Source organism: Eubalaena glacialis, chromosome 13 (assembly GCF_028564815.1).
Source record: "Eubalaena glacialis isolate mEubGla1 chromosome 13, mEubGla1.1.hap2.+ XY, whole genome shotgun sequence".
NCBI classification, from domain to species: domain Eukaryota; kingdom Metazoa; phylum Chordata; class Mammalia; order Artiodactyla; family Balaenidae; genus Eubalaena; species Eubalaena glacialis.
In genome coordinates, this window is record NC_083728.1 from 1,266,676 (window position 1) to 1,281,662 (window position 14,987).

General features: G+C 63.4%; 1 protein-coding gene across 1 annotated transcript; it reads left to right on the forward strand.

Annotated features, from left to right (window-relative positions):
* Positions 1 to 612: 612 nt before the first annotated feature.
* NKAIN4 (sodium/potassium transporting ATPase interacting 4) lies at positions 613 to 14,732 on the forward strand. Its single transcript, XM_061208919.1, has 8 exons — positions 613 to 666; positions 6,061 to 6,198; positions 7,158 to 7,243; positions 8,306 to 8,495; positions 12,153 to 12,213; positions 13,313 to 13,389; positions 14,259 to 14,605; positions 14,654 to 14,732. The coding sequence occupies exons 1-8, from the start codon at positions 613 to 615 to the stop codon at positions 14,730 to 14,732; spliced, it is 1,032 nt and encodes a 343-aa protein (XP_061064902.1).
* Positions 14,733 to 14,987: the final 255 nt, after the last annotated feature.

The following is a 14,987-nucleotide window of genomic DNA, read 5'->3' on the forward strand; positions in this document are numbered from 1 at the left end:
GGGTCGGGGGTAGGATATCCTGGGGGTTATCCTGGACTCTATGGGGCAGGTCTGCAGCAGCTCCGGGTCTGTCCTGGGGCCACCGCGCGGCCCCTCCAGCTCCACACCGCCTGACAAGCCGCGCCATCGCCCCTTTAAGAAGGGGTCCCGAGCCCCCTCCCCAGCTGGCCCAAGCCCCCAGAGGCTGCGAGTCGGGCTGGAGAGGGAGAGAGACGCTGCGCAGCTGTTATTCGGAGGGGCGGGGCTGGGCTGGGCTGGGGGACCCGGGGCTGCCGAGCAGGGCGGGACAGAGGACTGGCTGGGGCTTCGGGGTGGGAACTGGCCGGCCGCGATCTCGAGTCTGTGGGGCGGGGGCGGGGCTGCAGCGGGGGGCGGGGGGGGGGGGGGGGCAGGGACTTCGGGGACTTGGGATCGCGGGCCGGGCAGGGCGGAGCCCGGCAATGGGGGGGAGGGACGCTGCAGAGTGGGGCGGGGCCGGGGGCGGGGGCTGGGGGGGCGGGAATGGGGGGGAGTGCGGGGCGGGGGCTGCGGGCCCAGGCGCCCGGCGTCCAGCGCGCTGGTGGCACCTGGTCCAGACTCGTAGGGGCGGCACCCGCTGGCCGGGCCGGAACCATGGGCTGCTGCTCCGGCCGCTGCGCGCTCATCTTCCTCTGCACTTTCCAGCTGGTGAGCGGCGACCCCTCCTCGGGCCCGGCAGTCCCAGCGCACTGGGGGAGCCGGACGCCGTCCCCCACACTCAGCCCTGCCCGCTGGGTCCGCGATAGCCTCTGGGGGCTCCCGACTGGGCATGGCTCGGACCCGCGCGCTTCTGCGGCCGAAGTTCCCCGCCGTCCGGGTGGGGTGGGAAGCCAGCGCCCTATGTGCGACCCCTACGGCCCCTCCGTGCGCCCCGGCGCGCCCCGCCGTGTGAGCGCGCGCGGAGTCCGGGCTGCGGGCGCAGTGCGGGGCGGCCGCGGGGTCCGGAGCGACGGGGCAGGTACTGGGGAGCCGTTGGAAGTGCCTATCGCGGAACAAAATCCTCTCCGCGGGAGCGCCGGGCCCCGCGATCTCCAAGTCCTGTGCGCGCGGCGGGGAAGGGGCGCCGCTGCGCGCGGTGTCCACGCGTGTCGGAAGGTATGTGTGGCCCCGGGTGCGCGCGCAAAGAGCGTTGCGAGGGTGTGTGCGTGTGTGTGTTTGTGTGTGCTCCCTTTCCGAAGCCAGCACTAGGCAATGAGTGAGCGGTGGAGTCCAGTTTCTGAGCCCTGACAGCCCCTGGCGGCCAGGGTGCTTGTGAATTTGGGAGTGTGTGTCTGTCTGCATGTCTGCCGGTGTGTCTGTGTAGGGGTGTGTGAGCCCCGCCGTGCCCACCCCTGACGCCCCCAAGCTGGAGGAGGAGGCCCCTCCCTTTTGCGCTGGCCTGGAGAGTCCGGAGTGGAGAAGAAGGTTGAGCCTGTGCACAGGGCTCTGCTTCCTTGTCTTTTGTGTCCGGGCCAGGATGCAGAGCTGGGCCCTCTGGATGCAGAGCTTTGTTGGAGGACTTGGGCATCCCTCTGCCAAGTTTCAGTTCTGCCTTTGGAGCTTCAGGAGCTCCTGCTGCCTAAGGGGAGGGCGCTAAACAAAGGTGGAGGCCCCTGGGCTGGGGAGGAGATGCTGGTGAGCCCCTGGGTCTCTGGTCTTAAAAGGGAAATGCTGCTTTGTCCAAGATCCCTGGGTGTGCTCCTAGCTCAGCTGGCAGGGTGCTTTCTCTGGAGCTAGAGGGCCACGGAGGAGGAAGGGGCTTGCTTCAAAGAGGCTGTGAGGGGCTTCCCTGGTGGCGCAGTGGTTAGGAATCCACTTGCCAACGCAGGGGACACGGGTTCGAGCTCTGGTCCAGGAAGATCCCACATGCCGCGGAGCAACTGGGCCTGTGTACCACAACTACTGAGCCCACACTCTAGAGCCCGCGAGCCACAACTACTGAATCCCGCGCTCCTGGAGCCCGTGCTCCACGACAAGGGAAGCCACCGCAATGAGAGGCCCGCACACCACAAGGAAGAGTGCCCCCGCTCGCTGCAACTAGAGAAAGCCCGCGCACAGCAACAAAGACCCAACACAGCCAAAAATAAATTAAAAAAAAAAAAGCAATTAGGGCAATGCCTGGTAACTATAAAAAAAAAAAAAAAAAAAAGAGGCTGTGAGTAAGAAGTCCTCCTGCACCCACGGCCATGCACGGATGCGGGTCCTGTCCTTTGCCTGGGGGCAGGGCTTCTGTCCAGGCTGGCAGGGGGCAGAGATACACAGGCCCACCTGGAGGAAGGAAGGAGCTGCTGGAGCTTCCCTGTGGAGCAAGCTCAGTGCTGAGGAAGCGAGGGGCAGGGCTGGTGGGGAGTGAGGAGGGAGGTGGGCGGTCTGGGGGTTCTGCTGGACAGATAAGGCTGAGAGAGAGCCCGGGCCTGCAGAAGGCATGAGGGCCCAGGGGCTGTTCCACTGGCAATAGGGAGCTATCCCGGGCCTTGGAGCAGCGGTGTCACTCACTGTCTTTTGGTGGACGGTACACAGATGGGCCCGCCACAGGCCTCTGGAGGTCTGGCTGCAGCTGTGGGGGAAGGGCTATCTAGGCTGGAGGGCAGCAGGGTTTCCCTGGATGGGGGCTTCCTGCAGACTCTTTAGTCTCAGCCAGGCGAGCCTTAGGGCCGGGACGGAGCTATGTCCCCACGCGGCCAGTGGCCACGGCTAAGGGCAGCGGACAGCTGCAAAAGACCTTCTGTCCCGGCCGTGCACCTGTCCCTCCTCTGCCGGGTGCAGGGGGCAGCGGAGTAGGAAGAGGTTTGACGCCGCCCACTGCTCTGGTCACTGTGGGGGGCGGGGTGGGGGAGCCGAGGGGGAAGCCGTGTGGGGAGTCCTCTGCTTTCTTTTCTCTTTTTGACAAGCGTGAGAGTTTTCTTGTTACCCAGCTATGGGACAAAGGCCTGAACATCTCAAAGCCTTCTCCCTGAAGAATAGCGTGACCTTTGCCCGCTCTGAGCCAGCTGCAGCACCCTGAGGCCCTTTCCCAGGCTGGGCCCTGGCTCTGATGGGAGCCAGGGCCCAGCGAGGGGTTTGGGACCAGTGAGCAGGCCACGGGGGCACTGCAGAGAGCTGAGCCTTCCGGTACCTTGGCTTAGAAATGAAAAAGACGTGCCCACCAGCCCCACCCGTGCCGGCCCACCTGCCAGCTGCGGGGTCTCTCTGGCAAGCAGACGCTGGGGGCCATCCCCAGACTTGGAGAGACTTCAGCAGGGATGCACAGCCAGGCTGGCCCTGAGTCTGGGCCTCACAGGACAGTGCCGGCAGCCGGTGATGGGTGGGAGTGGGGTAGGAAGGGGATCTGGGGCACCCTCACTCCGCCTCCCTGCCCCGTGCATGGCACCCCAGAGGAGTTCAAGCAGGGCAGGCGTCCCTGCCCATTGGTCAGGGGCTTCTGGGCACCAAGGGGAGGCCTGGGGCTAAGACTGAAATTTCATTCTGTGTCTAGAACAGGTGCTGTTGGCCAGCTCTGCCCCGAGGGCTGTGTGCGTGCACGTGTGTGCTCGTGTGTGCGTGTGTGTGTGCTCGTGTGTGCGTGTGTGTGCACGTGTGTGCTCGTGTGTGCGTGTGGATGTGCGTCTCTTCCCTGCTCCGCGGAGCTTCCCACCACAGTGTAGGCCGTTCACGTGTGGCCCCTCCCCCTCCTTTTGCACCACCTTGGACCTTTGCCCACCCACCCTCCCTGCCCTCTTCTGCGGCCAAGGGTCCACGTGGCTGTCCTCCGTGGAGACTGCCAGCATGGGGTCGAGTCCACCAGCCCGCGGCTGTCCAGTCAGGCGGGGCCGGGCTCTTGTGAGGCAGCAGAGGCAGGCCCTCTGCCCTCAGATGCCTGTCTCCTTGCCCAAAATCTGTGTAATTGAGGAGCTTCAATGTGCAGGCCTCCTCTGGGCACTGGGGGCCACGCCGAGATGGGGCAGCTGAGCCCTGATGGGCGAGGAGGCTCGTTCGGGGCTAGGCACTGGCCTAGCCCAGGCGACATCTGTAGACAGACGGCCAGACAGACCCTCCTGCTGCCCCGGGTCAGCGCTGCTGACATTGACATGGAGTGGACTGAGTCGCAGGCGTGTGAGAATGCGAGGCACCTGGGGAGAAGTGCGTGTGGTGGGGCTCCCGCAGAGACAACTGCACGCGGAGGACCCAGGTGAGGCAGGAGTGTGGCTCCGGGAGTTGAGAGATGCGGGGTCTCGGGGACGCGGCAGTGAGGGTCTGTTGCGGGGGGGGGAGGAGCGGATGGCAGGGCCCGAGCCCAGCGGGGAGCTCAGACTTTGTCTAAAGGGCATGGGCATCCCTGAAGTGGGGTGTCCCCAAAGGCCTGGGGGGGCTGCTGGCGCCCACCCGCCAGGGAACAGGCTTCCCTGGACACAGTCCAGCGGACTGGGGAGGGGGCTTAATGACTGCTCATCCTCGTGCCCTGAAGCTGGCCCAGTTCACTGCCAAGGTCTCCACTCTGTGCCGTGGCTCTGTACCTACTGTGTGCCTCCTCCTGTCGGGGAAGAGCATTCTGGCACCTCTCCCTGGGGGTCCTGTCTGGCCACTCTGCTGTGGGACGCCATCCCGCTGGAAATTGCCTGATGTGATGCCCTGTTGTGGGTCTGCTCTCGCCTCCCAACTCCCCACTCCAGCTGTCTTCTAGGGCAGACCCCAGCCCCGCGCAGGACATGCTTGGAATGCCGCCTCCCTGAGACCTCTTGGAAATAGCTGTTACCTGGTCCGGGCCAACCACAGTGGCTGGGCAGTGCCCAGGACGCACCACAGCAGCTGTTTCCTGGGGGCTGGCAGGGGTCCCGTGAGGGCTCCAGGACACAGGCCTGGAGCAGCGGAGAGGAGGGGGATTCAGGGGAGGGCCGAGCACCCTGGCTGCAGTAGGGGCTTCTGTGGCCAGCAGGCCTGGTGACCACAGGGCCAGTCCACAAAGACTCACCTGGCTGGGCTCTGTCCTTCAGTGCCGGGGGCCACGTGGGAGGGAGGCTACCCCTCGCTGCCCCGTCCCGCCCACTCCCCTCTGTCCCAGCCCCGCTGCTGCTGGCCTCAGCCCATCCAGTCCTGAGGAGGGGCACGCGGTGACCTCGCCCGCCTGGCTGTGAGAAGTCTGGCTTCTCCAATGCCCGCCTGAGGCTGCCTGCTGGGAGGGGATCCCCTCCCTCCTCCACCCTTCGGAGTCCTCCCCACCCCAGGGCTCAGCGGACGGCCCCCGACCCCACCTGCTCTGGGTCCAGATGGCTCTCTCACCTCTGCAGCCCTCCCAGTGGCAATGAGTGCTGGACACACAGTGGGCCCACGGGGACATTGTGGAGTGCAGCCATGGGCCGTGCTGATTTGCTGTCCTTTCTCTGCCACCGTCCTTCCGGGATGTGCTGGTCCTCTCTGCCCTTGTTCGCCGCACCTTCCTTGCCGTGAGCACCGATGGGATGGCATCTGGGGTGCAGTGGCGTCGGTCGTACTTTCTCCTGGTGATGAGCTTGGCCCCACAAACATGATGAGTGAATGAATGTGTGAGGGAATGACTGAGTGAATGACGGAATGCTTTCTGAAGTCATGACCGAGCTCAGATCTGGTCCGTCTCCCCTGCGTATAAAACGACAGGTTTCTTAGGCATATCTGATTCCCTGGCGTTGGTCCTCTGTCGGCCGAGCCTGCAGGGTTGGTGTCCACAGAGCAGGGGGGGGTGGGAACGTCCTGGAAGGAGAGGCCCCAAAGCTGTGAGAGAGCCCCGCAGATGGGGAGGGTGCTGATCTGGGGGCCCAAGGAGCCCAGTGTCCCAGTCGACCTTCCTGCCCCACGTTTGCTGTTTGGCCCTGCAGCCCCCGAAGTTAGAGCAGCCCCCGTGTTCCCGTTCTGCAGGTGAGGAAGCTGAGGGCGGGGGCTTGTTCCAGGAGGGGCACCCCAATGGTGATGCTTCCAGGCCCGTCGACTTGTTTGGATATTTTTGTTGAAGAGCCGAGACCACAGTGGGCGCTGGATGGTGGTGATCAGGCACGAGCGGAACCTGGGGCTCCCAGGGGTCCGCCGCCCCTCACATGCCTGCCCTGCTCCTAGGTCACCGCCCTGGAGCGGCAAGTGTTCGACTTCCTGGGCTACCAGTGGGCGCCCATCCTGGCCACCTTCACCCACATTGTCGTGGTCATCCTGGGGCTCTTCGGCACCATCCAGTACCGGCCTCGCTACATCGTGGTGGTGAGTCCGCTCTGCTCCGGCCCTTCTCCTGCGGGCAGGGGGGCCGGGATGACCGGCATGGGGGGCTTCAGTGACAGTATTGTCCTGGAAGCCATCAGAAAACCTGGAAAGGCCAGGATCTCAGCCGCACAGACCCCCAGGCTCAGACCTTCCCACAGCCTGGACATCTGAGTTCTGACCTGGAAATTGTGGCTTCAGGGTTGCTTCTGGGAAACTGAGCCGCAGAGCACCTGCCAGGGGCCCGAGGCGGAACTGGAGCCCAGCATGTCTCAGCACCCCCTTCCTGCCCGTGGTCCCATGCCCCCGACTGTCCTGCCTCTGGAGAAGCTCAAACGATGTGCAGAAAGTTTTGCTCCGAGCAGAGTAGCATTTTCATTCAGTGCAGATCAAAATAATTGGTCTGGATCAGGTTTGCAGCAGACCCTCCTGTAAAGACCCCACAGTCTCATGGAAGGTTCTCAGCCCTGTCATGGCCCAGACCCAGCCTGAGCGGTGCCGCACAATGGGCGGGGCTGCGTCTCAGTAAAACTTGACGAAAGCAGGTGCCAGCTGGCAGCCCTCCCCGCTGCAAGCAGCTCTCGGGGGCGATCTTTGGGGTGGGTTTTGGGGGTGCTCTGCCCTTGCTCGTCATTGGTTCATGTGGCATGGCTCACGGGCACCTCTGGGCCAGGACACCAAGCTCGGAAAGTGTGCTCTGTGCTGGCTCCCTCCAGCCCGCTGTTCCCCATCTCCTAGGTGTTCCCTGGCCCCGCGGGGGCAGGAGCCCTGTCACCCTTTTGGCACAGTGTGGGACCTCTTCCCGGTGGGCTCAGGGGCGCCCTCCTCCAAACGGAGCATCCTGGGCTCCAGACTTGGGGAGCAGAGCCCCCCACCCTGCAGAGGCCTTGTCCTCCAAGGGGGAGATGCAAAGTTACATTCCCTCCCCCCACCCCCTCCCCCGCCCTCTCTTGTCTCCACAGTACGCAGTGTGGGCGGCCGCCTGGGTCACCTGGAACGTCTTCATTATCTGCTTCTATTTGGAAGTGGGGGGGCCTCTCAAAGGTGAGTTAAGTCATGGGAAATTCACGCAAACGGAGGGGATCTTGGCGAGGGCCCGGGGGCACTGGATGTGTTTGCTTGTTTATCGCGCGGCTCCCCAATGGTGGCAGAGGCTGGGTCTGTTCATGGTTCTGTCCCTCGCACCCTGAACAGTCCCGGCCCATAGCAGCAACTCAGTAAAGTTTTGGGGAAAGATCAGTGATCTGATGGATGGATGAGGGGCTGTGGGCATTGGTTGGCAGGTGGTCTCCAGCTGGGAGTAGATGCACCAGGGAAGGCTTCCTGGAGGAGGGGGCCTGGAACCTGGGCAGCACCTGGAAGGAGAGTCAGGGCTGGGGAGCAGGAGCAGAGAGACCAGCCTTTGCAGAAGGGTGCAGGTGGGAACACCGCCGGGGCGGCCAGGCAGAGGGGATGCCGTCCTCCTGCCCACCCTCTAGGCTGCTCCTTCAAACGCTGATAAAGTCCCCAGGTCCCCCCTGCAGGGGAGGGGACACCTCATCCAAGCCATGTTCTGCTGGGAGCATCAGTGTGAGCAAAGCCTACCTATGCAGCTGATTCAGGCACTTCACACAAAGTACTTTATTTCATCTTTGCCCAAAGCTCAGAGGGGAGTCTAAGAGCCAGGAGTGGGGTGGCACGGGTGGGCAGTGGGGCAGATGGCCCCTGCTTCCTGGGACCACACCTGGGCAGCAGTGGGGGAGACAGAGGTTAGTTCAGACACACCTGAAATGGCAGCGTTGGCCTGAGATGCGAAGGAGGGGCCCAGGGCACCGTTAGAGTGTGTCCTGGGGGTCTGTCCTGGGCGGGGAGGCCTTCCTGGAGGACGGGGTGTGAGCCAGGGGCCCATGGCAAGCACAGGGAGGCCTTCCCTGCAAGAGAATGACTGGGAGGGCCTTGGTGCCCCCTGCTCCTGACGGCTGGAGCCCAAGGGGCCAGGGCAGGGGAGGCGGGAGGGCAGAGTACCCCTTGCCCTTCTCAGGGAGCCCATCTGGGATGCAGTGGGTGGGGTTTGGCTCTGTCCCTGGTGCTGACCTGGTCCCACCCACCCCCCACCCCTCCCCCAGGACAGCGGGCTCCTGACCTTCAGCCTCTCCCGGCACCACTCCTGGTGGCATGAGCATGGCCCGGGCTGCGTGCACAAGGAGCCGGCGGCCAGCCTGGGTGCCCCGGACAGCCAGGCCCTGGTGCCAGGCATCGGCTGCACCCTGGAGCATGGCTACGTGGAGGCCCTGCACAGCGCCCTGCAGATCCTGGTGGCGGTGAATGCAGGGGAGGGGAGGTGGGGGCGGGGGGAGGGGCTCATCCTGCTGTGGGACCAGGTCTCAGCCTTTCCTGTGGAGGCAGAGGAGGTCCTCTTCACACCATCCCTGCCGAGAGGTTAAGGAACCGCACCACCACCCCCACCTGTGTGGCCTGGGCCACCCGCTCCGCAAAGTGGGCTCAGAACCAATTCCAACCCCAGGGCTGGCGTGAGGATGAACCGAGGGGACAGAACCTGAAGCTTCTCATGATGCAGTAGGGTCGGGCCGGCGGGTAGGACCCTCCGTGAGGGGGATCAAGGTGAAGGCTCCTGCAGTCCCACCCCCCCCCCCACCCTGGAGGCAGCGTGGCAGGGGAGGAGCCCTGGGGAGCTCCTCCACAGCCTCCTCCAAGTCAGAGGGTCTGTTTCCATACCTGACAATCCGACCGTGGGGGCCAGGGTGGGGGAGACGCAGCCTGGCCTGCACGCTGGCCTCTTTCTGCTCCTGCGGCATAGAGAGGGGTGTAGATTCCGCCAGTAAAAATACAGGATGCCCAGTGAAATTTGAATTTCAGATAAACAGCAAGTTTTAGTGTAAGCGTGTTCCATGCCATGTTTGGGACATACTTACACTAAAAATGGTTTCATTCTGTATCTGAAATTCCAACTTAGTCGAGCATGGGGTATTTTGTCTGCAGCTCCAGAGAAGTGGTCAGACGGGAAGGGCCGGAGCGGGCTGGGCCAGTGCCTGGCAGCCCCGGCTGACTCCAGGGCTCGGGCAGGATGGGTGCAGCCACTGGAGGGCACTGGTCAGACCTGGAGGCTCCTGACTGCTTGGGTGCACGCAGGCCAACAGCACCGTGTCGGGGGGGATGCTGGGTTTATAGCACGGATGCTCTGCGCTAACAGCTGACGTTGGAAACTGAATGCCAGGTCTAGGGCCTTCCCTGGCAGAAAAAACGTGACAGTTCGGGTGCCTCTCGAGCTCCCAGGGCTCCCTCCCCTCCTGCTCTCACAGGTCCTGCAGAAATCCAGACTTTGGGGCATCTGGGTGCTGCCCGTCCCTCGGGTGCTGGGACATTCTCTCTCCCACCATGGCTCATTCACTGAGGCAAAAAGAGGGCTCTGGTTTTCCCAAAATACTTGGGAACCTGGGTGCATTCCTCGAAAGGAGAAAGAATCGCCTGCCAAGGATACAGGTCAGAGCTTCTGAAATCACGTACAGAATCTGTGAAAAGGCAACAGGAAGGAAGCTGGAAAAGAACAAAGGAAGATTCTCCTGGGCGTTTCTGACTGCGCGTGATGGCAGAGACAGAGACTCCTCACTTTTATCCTTCATCCCCAGGGACGGGGGTTTCTTTTTTTTTAATATAATTTTTATTTTATATTGGGGTATATTTGACTTACAACACTGTGTCCGTTTTAGGTGTAGAGCAAAGTGGTTCAGTTATACGTATACATATATCCATTCTTTTTCAGATTCTTTTCCCGTATGGGTTATTACACAATATCGAGTAGAGTTCCCTGTGTTATACAGTAGGTCTTCAGTGGAATGCCGGCTTCTAAATACCAGTCAGCCCTCTGCTGATTGCTTTTGAGGGTCCAGGAGCAGCAGACCCTTGCCTGCACAGTCGGCCGGTGCTGGGGGGCGGGGCGGGCAGGTCTGAGAGCCTCGCGGAGGAGCTGGGCCGGATCCCGAGGGGCATGGGAGGGGCGGTGGGAGGGCAGAGGTGTGGCAGGTGGGGCGGCCTCCCCCAGCGCCCCGCCCACCGCGGAGGAGCAGGGCTGCGGAGGAGTTTTCAGCACCTTGGCCAGCTCTCGGGCGTTGGGAGGCGGCTCAGGTTTGCCTTTCAATGGCAAGGAGACCGGCACAGAGGAGGCCCCTGACCTGCAGCCTGGCAGGATGGGCTTCTGAGCCCTTCCAGCTCCATCTCCTCCTTCAAGGCATATGGGGCGTCAGGGGAGGCTGTTGGGCTTGTTCTTTGGTGAAAGTAACCCCCCTGAGGTCTTGCCACTGCTGATGGGAGGCCAGTCTCTCCTTCCCGTGGCCCTTTGCCCCTGAAGCGGCACCGCTGGCTGGCTTCCTGTCCCCCGCCCCCCGCCCCGGCTGTGGTTGCCCCACAGACCCCACCACCCTCTCTCAGAAGACCCGCTGCAGCTCCTCCATGGCAGGTTCCCCCCATGAAACATCTTTTCTGCTTATTCCCCGGATCAGTCAGGGCCCCAGCCAGTGATGATGCACTCGGCTTAGGTTAATTCCCGGGGGCAGGTGAAGGGGCTGTTCTAAGCGTAGGTGCCACGTTGGGGACCCCACGGGATATCCCCCTCCCCTGGGGCTCATGGCTGAGCTGTCGGCACCCCGGCCTGAAGGGAGGTGGGGGGGAGTTGTGCTGGCAGAGAAGGGGCTGGGGGATACGAGCCCTTCTTCTCCCCTCCCCCCTCCCTCCAGTTTCCTGCTGGGCTCCCCATGGGAGGGCGCTGGTGGACACCGGCCACACCATGCAGGGTGGGGAATGTGGAGGGAGCGCCTGCGGGGGCAGGTGGGGCACCTCTGACCCACCACTACTGGAACCTCACTCTGTGCTATGTCCTCGGGGTCGAGACCACTGCTTGCTATGGGGGTGACCAAAGACAATAGGTGACGCCCCAGAAGATGCAAGGCTGACCTACAGGGCAGAGAGAGGCCAGAGGGCATGACTTCGCAGTCCTGGGCCACCTCTCAGGTTTCCAGCTTCTGTGGAAGAGGCGCCCCTCCCGGATGAGCTGGGGCGGGGCTGCCCCTCCAGGGGACCTGCGAGCACACGGGGCTGTGGGCCTTCCACGGGACCCTGTGGCTTCAAGATGCATTTTGCTGCCCACTCCGGGCCGCCCTGTGCGTTGTCTGTCAGCCCCAGCAGAGGGTCATGGCTGGGCCCCTCGTTCTCATCAAAGAGGATGCAGTAAACACCATGCATGGAGTAACTCCCCCCTCCCCCGTGCTTACCATCACCCGGGCTGTGGGCAGTGCCGGCCTCGCCCCGTCTCAGCCGGAGCCCTTTCTGCTGCAGTGGCCCCGGCGCCCGGGCGTCTGTGGGGGTTTCATGCAGGCCTGTCCTCTTTGCCCTGAAGTCCGAGCACCCTCTGCGGAGCCTGGCTAATGAACGTCTGCCAGGCCAAGCCCTCAACGCCAGCCAGCCCCGTCCACTCTGCCCAGAACTGCCCGCTGCACCAAGTCCTCGGTCTGTCTGCCCTGCACTGCCATGCAAACCATCAGCTTGGCTGGCTCGAAGCTTCTCTACCATGGCTTCCCAAGGGGGAGAAACCTGGCAGTTGTCTGCTTACGGCGAGAGGTGCTGGGGAGGATGGCTTGGCTGTGACAGGGGTGTCAGCCTGTGGGGGCACGGTCAGCATGGGGGACCTCCAGGCTGCAGTCGTGTGTCTCCCAGGGCTTCTCTCTGCATCTCATCCCCCCTTCAAGCAGGGGCTTGGTCAGCCCCACTGGGGAGTGGACGCTGCCTGGAACTCCAGAGCTAAGGAGGCTGGCAGATCACTCCCCTTGATCAGTGTTACAGACAAGGACACCGAGGCCAGGAGGGGCAGTGGCTGCGTGGTTAGGACGCGCTGGGGCCCATGTCCCACGATGATGCTTCTGTGGCTCCCGGGGCCTCACCCTGAGTGACCTCTCCATGTCTTTCAGCTTGTGGGCTTCGTCTGTGCCTGCCATGTGGTCAGCGTTGTCACCGAGGAGGAGGACAGCTGTAAGTGTGCGACCACCAGCCTCCTGCAGAATGCTGTTAGTGACCTGCTGGCCCCATCAGGCAGTGGGGGAGGGAAAGAGAAGCTGAGGGCTGGCCACAGAGGCCCGAGACCTGGCCTCTTAAATGGGTCCCCCTGCCACGGAGGTCCTGGCCTGAGCAGAGACAGGGGAGGCCCTGGGCTGTGGGCACCAGGGGTCAGTGCACCCCCAGCTCCTCCAGTCTGAGGGCTCCTGTGCTGCGGGGCTGCCCCCCACGATCCCCACAGGTGTCACAGGCGGAAGACTGAGCTCTGACCTACAGAGGAAAGTCCCCCCGCCCCATGCCCCCTTGCAGCTGGGAACCGGCCCACCTTCAGGCCCAGTGCTAGCGGGGACGCATCTGAGGAGAGTTCGCACATCCCCCTCCCGTGAGCCCTCTTGACTTTTCCTCTGATTTGCAGCATCAACACTCGGGTGCCCTCGCCAGCCCTGACCACCCCAGGCTCTGACGGGGTCTCGCCAGGGTAAGCCGGGGCTGGGCGCACCCAGGGGGCCCACAGCTCCTGTGGGCAGAACCTTCCCTGGGATCTGAATCAGAATTCAGAGCCTCTGTTCCCAGAGGTCAGGTGGCCATGGGGTAGGCGGCCCACGTGTCCTTCAGAGACCAGACTCAGTCCTGGACCAGCCCCCAGCTACCCTCGGTCCTGGTGCTGGGTGGCCCCAAACCATCACTCAGCCCACAGCCGGCTGGGAGGAAACAGAAGGGGCTTCCTGTATTGGTTACGTTAAAACGTTTTAGGACGGGAGCCAGCCCTGGGATTCAGAAATGCGTTAGCTTTGCCCAGCAAGCCCCGGCCGCCCATGTGCTGTGCAGACACAGCTTTGAGGCGCTGTGATTGGGACAGCCCGGCAGGGCACGGGGCAGCCCCCCGCTGAGAGCGCCAGCATCCTTGGAAGCTTTGCACCCAGCGGGAATTCACCCTCTGCTCTCCAGTCTGGGCAGCCCGCGGCCCCTCCCACCTCTGCGTCACCGCCTGAGTGTTTGCACTTGGGAACGTTCTCCACTCTGCCGTCCTGTCCATTGTTTGGGTTTGTTTTATTTGGGTCTTGGTTTCTTTCAGTTGATTTCATTGGTGGATTTGACCCGTTTCCTCTCTGCCATGTCAGTGAAAAGCCTTCCAGCCTCTCGTTCGAGCAGGCATGCCTGTAAGCACGGCCGCAGAGCTGGCCCCGCTGGCCTGGCCAATCCAGGTAGCATAGCCGCCAGGCTCCTCTCCTTGGGGAAACCTCACCAGGCGTCTGTCTGCCTGTCCATCCATCATCCATCTGTCTGTCCATCCCCCACTTTCCCACTTGCTCTGTGCCGGCTTTGGGCCAGGTGTGGGGTGCAGAGGCTCTGCCCCCGTGCCCAGCAGAGTCTGTGGGAGTCGGGGCTGAGGGGACGCTGAGAGGCCACCACCCAGGAGAGCGATAGGGCGATTTTCTGGGTCTCACGGTGGCAGGAAATTTGAGGAGTTGGTTTCCTACCTTTGGAGGATCAGACTTCTTCCCTCTTGAAAAGCAGTGTCCACGGCCCTGACCACCCCAGGCCTCAGTGGGGGTGCCTGGGCCACTGGCCCCCCTCCTCCGAAGCGGCCTTTGCCACGGGCCCTGGCCCACATGGAATCCTGAAAGTCGGGGTCAGCAGAGATGGCTGTGGTCCTTCTCCTGGTAGAGCTGTGCTTCCTCCGTCTCACCCAGGCCCTCAGAGTCAAGCCTGCCCTTCAGGGCCCCACCTGTGGCCATCCCTGGGGACTCTGGCCCTCTTGGTAGCCCCCCAGCCCTTCTACCCTATAAGTGAGGCCCCACGTCAGCTAAGGGCCATCAGAGGTAGCAGGCGTCCAGCTCCCGTGATGGGGGAGAGGGCTCGCTCAGACCCCTGAGCCAGGACAGGGTATGTGGGAGTTGATGACCCGGGCACACAGGCTGGGAGAACTGGCCAGGCTGGACACGCCTCTGGGCTTTCCCCCTGGCCATGGAGCTGGGCGGCCAGAAGGACCTAGGGTGAGCCCCTCACTCCGCTCCCAGCCCCCTGGCTCAAACCCCTACGAGATGTCTGCGGCCAGAGTCAGCTCTGCAGGGACAAGGCCCACAGCTGCCTGTGTGGGGAGCCCCGGTCCTGACGCGGCCTCGCAGAAGCCCAGCCCCTCCCTGCCCTTTTCCAAAGGCCAGGAAGCCCTCCCCTTCTTGGATTTTGTCCCATTTGCTCTCCAAGGGACGAGGGCACAGCAGCCCCCGCTGACCGCTGACTGCGCCTTCCTTCCGGCTTCTCTGCCCCTGCCCACCCCCACCTCGCCCCGCAGGCCGGCCAGCGGCATAGGTGAAGAGCACCCATTCCCCCCCGCGACCTCCAGCTTCGGTGACCCACGCGGACGGTGAGGAGCCTCCAGGCAGCGGACCTTCCTGCCCCCGTGGCCCTGCAGGCGCCCCCAGGGTCTGGTGACTGGACGTGAGCCAGGGCAGCGGGGCCAGAGCCAGGCCGGGGACGGCTGCAACTTCTAAAGAGTTTGTTGTTTCCTTTTTCTAAAAAAAAAATGACACGAGAGAAAACCTCACCCCTGGCCTCCGGTAGCGCTGGGAATGCACTCCATCTGCAGCAGGCCTGGGGCTGCTGGCCAAGGAGCCCCGCCCCTCAGATGCCCTCCCCAGGGCAGCCAGACCCCCAGGGACTGCACACACCCATGCTGGGGCGGGAGGGGGGCTGGCCAAGGAGCCTGCAAGACGGGGAAAGAGTGACCCCACCACGAGGGTCCAGTG

Coding starts and splice junctions, on each gene's coding strand:
- NKAIN4 (XM_061208919.1), top strand. CDS start 613: ATGGGCTGCTGCTCCGGCCGCTGCGCGCTCATCTTCCTCTGCACTTTC. Junction 667..6,060: donor TCCTCTGCACTTTCCAGCTG/GTGAGCGGCGAC, acceptor CCCTGCTCCTAG/GTCACCGCCCTGGAGCGGCA. Junction 12,214..13,312: donor CACCGAGGAGGAGGACAGCT/GTAAGTGTGCGA, acceptor GGTTTCTTTCAG/TTGATTTCATTGGTGGATTT.